Consider the following 7579-nt stretch of genomic DNA (forward strand, 5'->3'; position numbering starts at 1 on the left):
TCATTTGATTACACTAGAGTATTCCTAGTCCAAGAATGACACATTTGCAAATAATTTAACATGGCAGTGAGATAGCAAGGAGCAGAAGAGACGGATGAAAACATACAGTTTGTCCTGTGCAATTGATTTATCAAAGGTCCGTGACGTTGGTATATCTTCAATATTTTCTTGTTGAGGTTGGCTCTAAAAATCCATTAAAAGAAGGTATTTGCTTCACAAAAAAAAAGCATAAAAGAGAAATAGAATACACATCACATGTCAGAATATTTTAACAAACCTGAATGCAAGTGTGGAGATTTTTATTCGGGTGCTTCTGCAAAACCTAATTTAAGTAATTAGCTCATTAGTTCGCAGAAAATCTCATTAAAAATCTAAGAGTACAGGTGATATAACATCAGTCACCTTCAGGATGCCATCGTGTGTACTAGGAGTATTCATCATAAGCAATGGAATATTGCAGCCATATTTTGCGTTGATGGACTGCAAGCATATATCCAGCCAGTTGTCCAGAAATTATTCATTTCAAATTAGCAAAAAGAATCTAAAACAATGATTTGTATAAGAAAGTGGAAAAAAACACTTCAAAAGGACCAGTAAGAAACCTACGTCAATATGATTGATGACCAAATCTAGACAAGTAAATCCATGGCATACTTCAAGTGCAGATCTGCATATCAAAGCAACACTAAATAAATAATGATAAAACCACGACCAAGATAATTTTTCAAAATGCACTACAAACTGAATCTGTAAAAAAAAAATACATGGGTCTATCTATCAAGATACATCTGTAATTTTTCAACATACATGGGTCTATTTATCCTTCCAGAACACAGCCATATTTGTAACTGAACATTGAAATCACTCCAAAAAAGAGAAAGTATTGTCTTTTCTACTACAATAAGAACTTCAAAACAGTACATGTCATGAGTGAGCTCTCTTAAAAGTAAAATACCATTTCATGGATGAAGATAAACAGGTGAAAGTCTTCCACCCCACCTTAACTCGTACTTCTTTTGTTCTTCTAAGGTAAAAAGTCAAATGCAACGACTTTTAAAATCAACGGATACATTTGGAGATAAATGAAATGAAAGTTATACTAGCGATTACTGTACAACAAACAATTTGTCAAGGGATCTCATACACAAAATATCCAGCTATCCACAGTCCACAATTTGTATTCCTAAGACAGAGTCTTAAGGGATCTGCAGATATAATTTCCGGAACTGGAAAATTAGACTCATCCATGGGATAATATTGAGAATCAAGAAACAACAAAAACAACAATAACAAACCTAGTATATTACCAGAAGTTAACTGCAATAAAGCCGTATAACTGTAGAAAGGATTCTTCACTCTAATCTAGTACAACAAAAACAGTTGCTTATAGGCTGTAGTCACTTGGGAAGAATAAAAGGAGGAAAAGAGAGAACTTCTAAACATCAGTACAATAAGAGAGGAAATCAAGTGTTATGACCAAACTAAGAGTTAACTGTCATTTTAAAATAAATGGAAGTTCTATATGCCATAAAATAGTCACATCCAAATCGAAACCAAGTACTTGCAACATGGTACAAATTCTCACTTTCTCCTCCAGAAATAACTCCAGAGAAGAATGTAAAATAAACACAAGGTTTTTATTTCCTTTTCGACCAGGAAATAATAAATTGCAGAATTTATGAATGTCTAGCATTCATGAAGTACCTCTAGAGTAAACTTATGTTACCACAGCAGCAATAACTGTAAACGTAATAAAACAGAATCTCTAGGTGGTACAATTCCCGAAAACCCGCATACCATAAAATTAAAATGGCACTCTTAATCAAAGAAGAGAAATAAAAGACTTCCTATCTGGACAGATCATGTATGCTATAAAGTGTAAACTGTAAGTCAATAACAGTAATATTAGAGCCTCTAATATTTTGGAAAGTATTAATAGATCAGTATATCTCAACTCTCAACTGAATGCTTACTTTGGTCCACTGAAACCCATATCTGATCCCAAATTACCATTAAACTTTAACACGACAAGTTTGTCCAGTAGCTGTTTAGTCTCAGCAAGATCTGCATATAAAGGAAAGGACGTGATTGATATATCACCGAATACATAATTAAAGCATGATTGAATTACCTTAATGCGTATGTACCTTAAAAACAATTGGTACTTATAAGAAGGACAAAGAATCAATAAGAATTCTTTTTATAAGGAAGAACCAATAAGAGTACAGGAATCGCATACTTACCCTCAGAAGCAGGTTCTAGTCTTTCATAAGGCAGAACGTAAATTTCATCCTTGCCAGCTGTCTTGATCTTGTCAAGTTGTTCAACTTCCTCTCTACATCCAGATTTAATGCAGAAAGGGGAAAAAAAGTCAACAAAGCAGTATATTAGAACTTAAAATACTTCCTGAAATCCAAAAAATTATAATAGAAGCACTTAAAAATTCAAAATTACAGCTCTCTATAGTCTATACTACATCTAGATACCAAAACTGTTTTAAATACTCCAGTTGTACACTTGTAGCAATTCTATAGCTGGTTAGAAGGAAGAGATCGTTAGACGAAATTGAATCATCAGATCAGTAGCAATTAAAAATGTAAATGGTTTTCTAGTTAAGTAAGCTGATAAGGAACCAAGCATCTCTTGGTGCATTGCGGATTTGGCTGGACAACTATGAACCAATGCATTCTCATTGTTTAATATCTCTTGGGTGTTATCAAGGGTTGTGGAAGAAGCAATTACGATTTGGAGATTGGAGAGGATCAACAATGAAATGAAGGCAACATGGATGATGACATCTTATCTCTTTTGGAGTATATGGAACGAAGAGAGTAGGAGACTGTTCCATAATAGTGAGAAAAATGCTGAAAGCATTAAAAGATAATTTTTATTTCACTTGTAATTTTGATGCAAGGAGAAAAAAACATGTTGTGTGGAGAGCTGGTCAAACTTGGTTGAAGACGATGTATGACTCGTGCAGATTCACACTCACATCTTGTACATATATCTTGAACCCGTGGTGCTAATGTAACTTATTTGACTTATTCTCCTAAAAGCATGACTATACCAGAAAAACAGATGAAGTAGAAAATATAGTTCGAACCTAAGGTTCACCAAATTTCACTAATCATGCAGACATCCACAAATATGAAACTCTCAAGCCTACTTATCAAAAATATAACCTCCCAACCAGCAAAAGCAAGAAAACATTGCAAATTAGATACACGAGGAGCAAAGAATAAACCTCTAATTTCATTTGTGCAAAGAATCAAATCATATACTCGTTCTCTTTAAGCCAAACTTTCAGCCTATCTAATTATTACGACCAACAACAACAAACATACTGCAATCCACAAGTGGGGCCCGGGGAGGTTGGGAGGTACACAGACCTCACCCCTACCTTTCTTGGGTAGAGATGTTGTTTTCAATAGGCCCTCGAATCAAAAGAGAAGTTTTTTGACGTAGGGTTGCAAGAAAATATGACATCAAATAGCAAGATGTCCAATAAATGTTACAAATGGTAATACACATCGAAGAATAAGAAACTGTGCAGCTATGAAATACTAATACTAATAAGGAGGAGCTAGGCCCTTGCCGGTTGGAATAAATCACAGAAGATGTGTCAGTTAATTTTGGAATGTCCAGCTACTCAGTCTTAAATTATTGGTCAAAACATATGAAACTTACTCAATCTGTTAGCTCTTTAATAAGTCAAGTACATTCAAATTCCCATAGTATGGATATGCTTTTTCTTGAGCCGAGGGTCTACTGGAAATAGTCTCTCTACCTCTCAAGATAGGGGTAAGGTATGCTTACAATCTACCCTCCCCAGACCCCACTTATAGGACGTTATTGTTGGCTTTTCAAGTTAATTGGGTGATTCTTAGGTCTAATAATTTAACCGAACCTTTTGCTGCTGCTTTGGACATTTATACTTCTTTGTTTCTTTGAGAAGATACTTTAAACTATACCTTCGGGTATTATTCCTAGTAAATTCAAGAACAACTTTTCTACTTGTTTAGTCTTACCATTATTCTAGCTTGATAACCAATCTCAAAGAAAACTCCTTTATATCGTTAAAAGGCATCATAAACCTATAGTACCTTCGAACTATCACAGCAATGTCATAAAGTAGGAGGTAGCATTGTTTATTTTCATAGCCATAGGTACTGTTCATCAATCGAAAACAGGCAGCCAAATCCTTTTCTCCTAGTTTTCGATATCACCGTGAATCATTCATTATCCAACCATCAAGATAATGTAACAAGTAGGCAAAGTAAACCCCTCACCATATCAGCTAGTTTCCTACAAAAATTTTAGCTCAATGAGTGTGAAATCCAGATCATTATGACATTGTATATTGAACACAATAGTCATTGAGATAGTCACTAATAGACACACACACTTACAAATTTCAATTCATCAACACCCAAACAAGCACAACAACACATTGTACTACTACGAAGTGAAAGTACCTAATTTCAGGCTTTGCAACCGCAGAAGCACCCGAGGCAGCATTCAACCTTCTCTGCTCGTAAAGGAAAGTCTTCGCAATCAAATTACAAAACAAATACACAAACTGCACGGAGTCATTAGCAGGTATAGGATAAGTAATCTTCTTATAAATATCCCACGGCATACTCGAATCAACAAGACCAACAATCGGTATCTGCAACTTCGCAGCCTCCTGAATCACCGAACTCTTCCTCGCCGTATCAAATATCACCACACAATCCGGCGGTTGAATCGCCGTAAGATTCAACTTCTTATTCCTCCCTCTAAACTTCCTCGGACTCGAACTGTTCGTTAAAAATCCTCCTAGACGCCACGAAGTATCGTTCCTACACCCAATTGTTTTCGTCATCTGATCAATAATGTCATCAAAAAGGGTGTTAGTATTAACGAAAATGAAGCGAGCCTTGTGTCGAACGAGTTCACCAATGAAGGAACAAGCGTTACGGAGGCATATTAGGGTTTTGTCGGAGTCGATTATTGTCATTGCATTACGAGAGCCATGTGAGTAGATTTTGAAATGGTGTGCTGCTACACGACGGCCTAAATGGGCATTTGTGCTGAGGAGTTTTTGGATTACTACTGAATGGATTGTCATTGTTGTGGTATAGATCGATTCGATGAGTTGCTGTTGAAAGTGGAGGTTCAGGGTTTAAGGGTTTGAGCACGAAGGGCTAAAGCCTCCGGCAGCTAAAGTTGTTCAATTGTACTACCTCAGTTCACTTGGGAATAAATGAAGTGACAGGGGTAAAATAGGAATAATATTTTTTTCCTTTCCCATGCTAAAAGTGAACAAGTAAAAAATGAAATTAATTTGGGCAAACAACATACATTCTAATTAATTATTAGTATTTAACTAAATTTAAAACTATAATTCAAGTTTCTATTATTACATTAAATTTTAACTATCAAAAATCATTTGTGATTCTTTCTCTCTCCAAACTTCACATACATATATCTCACCTACCCTTCTTCTTATACTTAATACTCCTCATAGAGTGCTTAAAATCATAGAAACTGAGTGTCTCTGCAATTTCTTGACTAATCAGACCTTTCTTCGACTTTTTATGCTTACCAAATCTTAATTCAATATCATCCTCTTCAAAGTCAAATAGTAAAAACCTATAGTATTGCATAACGACATAAACGCATTGAGCATCGAGGTCGTGGGCTGAATATCTCCTTTATAGTTTAAAATCTGCTATCCAAAAACTCAATCTCAACCCTGCAACTCTTATCACATATCCCAAAAAATTTTCCTTAATAAAAAATCTAATAAAACTCCAACAGTTTCTCTCTTTCAATGAGCTTCGAGAATACTTCTATGATTTGAGCATTGATGGAATCCCAACATTGAGTTAAAGACAAGAAAAGTTTTAATATAGAGAAAAATACTTCAAAATCATGTATCGAAATAAATTGTTATTTCAACCCATATGTTATGTATATGTGTGGTTTAAACATGGCAAGAATACATCGGCAAACCCCTTAAGTACGCACCATCTTTCACTTAGGCATCTCAAGTGAACGGTTTACATTTTAAACACCTAAAGTAGTCTTAAAGTGTGTCACTTTGACATCTTTTGCATTGTTGGCAAAAAGCGTGCGAAACACTTCGCAAAGGCACGTCGAAGCCTTTTATTTTGCTGCTATGGCATATAAATGCCCCCAACGGTAATATACCCATATTCATCTTCTTCTTCATTCCCAAATCAAATTTTAACCCTAATTTATCACTCTTCTTAGGATTTTTTTATAAAAAAACTTCTCTCTTCTTCATCTTATTCTTCAATTTTTTAAAAGTTTACTTTTTCTTATTTTTTTGAATTAAATTGGACAATGTCGAGCTCGTCGTCCATGGCTTTTTGCGAAAAAGATTATCGCTATTGTAAATGCGGTAATGAAGCATTACTAAAGACTTCTTGAACTCAACAAAATATCAGTCGTAGATTTTTTACGGTAAAAATTCAAAGGTAATGTTTTTTACTTCCTAACTTAATCAATCGATTAATTATTGATTTTGTAATTAATTTTGTAGAAATTGAATGGGTGTGATTACTTTGATTGGTATGAAGAACGACACTCTTCACAAGTAAATAGGGTGATTTAGGGTTTGTTGAAGAAAGTTAAGTCCTTTAAAAATAAAGAAAATCGAGCTAGAAGATATAATATTGTTCGCGTCGTTGCTACTTGTTTGTTGTTGCGGAGAATATGGACATTGAAACCAAATTGCTGAAGTTTGGCCTTGAAGTTTTGATGGCCTTGAAGTATTGAAGTTGCAAAATATCTTAAATCCCTTCTTGTTGTCATGAAGTTTAGGTGTATTTTTGTGATGTGTATTAAGCCTTGTTAGTTTTCGTTTGTTGATGTAATATTGGTCTTGTAAGAATGTTACATTTTGATGAAATGAAATATTTATTTTGATTCTAAATACTGTCAATGTTTTGATTCTAAATACTGTCAATGTTGGTCTTGTAAAATGAAGCATCAAAATAGACAAGCAACAACACCAACAATGTTTTACTATATGCTCCATATTGAGCTGATAGCAATACCAACAACAACTAACTATATGCTCCATATTGAGCCGATATCAACACCAACAACAACTAACTATATGCTCCATATTGAGCTGAACACAACACCGCCAACAACTTCATCTATACACTCCATATTGAGCTGAACGCAACAGCAACAACAACTTCATCAATATGCTCCAAATTGAGTTCAAAGAAACATCAACAACAAGTTCATAAATATGCTCCATATTGAGCTCAAAGAAACACCAACAACAAGTTCATAAATATGTTCCATATTGAGCTCCAGTTAACACTAATTAATAATCCAAAAAATATGCTCCATATTAGAGCTCACAGTTTGCATAATACTACTTAACGAACCTGAATTTACAGGTTTCAAAATCTAAAGAACTAGAATGTTTACTTCAAAAACTAAATTGATTATTTGATACTGCACATTACACAACAGAATAACAACACACCATCAGACTAAAATCATTCTTCTTGACTACTTCTTCTTCTTTTTGTTTGCATATGCTGCAATTGAT

The 7579-nt window shown here is 34.5% G+C and overlaps 1 protein-coding gene across 1 annotated transcript in view; it reads right to left on the minus strand.

Annotated features, from left to right (window-relative positions):
• The window catches only part of LOC107843525 (UTP--glucose-1-phosphate uridylyltransferase), an 11505-nt gene extending 6267 nt beyond the window's left edge, over window positions 1-5238 (minus strand). The window contains exons 1-7 of the mRNA XM_016687840.2: window positions 4476-5238; window positions 2244-2335; window positions 1974-2064; window positions 607-667; window positions 403-480; window positions 278-322; window positions 107-183 (exon numbers count right to left, since the gene is read on the minus strand). Of these exons, the coding sequence (XP_016543326.2) occupies window positions 107-183; window positions 278-322; window positions 403-480; window positions 607-667; window positions 1974-2064; window positions 2244-2335; window positions 4476-5110 (1079 nt within the window). The 5' untranslated portion in view covers window positions 5111-5238. The remainder of the gene's footprint in view (window positions 1-106; window positions 184-277; window positions 323-402; window positions 481-606; window positions 668-1973; window positions 2065-2243; window positions 2336-4475) is intronic.
• Between the last annotated feature and the right edge of the window lie 2341 nt (window positions 5239-7579).

This window comes from Capsicum annuum, chromosome 1 (assembly GCF_002878395.1).
Source record: "Capsicum annuum cultivar UCD-10X-F1 chromosome 1, UCD10Xv1.1, whole genome shotgun sequence".
In the NCBI taxonomy this organism is placed as follows: Eukaryota; Viridiplantae; Streptophyta; class Magnoliopsida; order Solanales; family Solanaceae; genus Capsicum; species Capsicum annuum.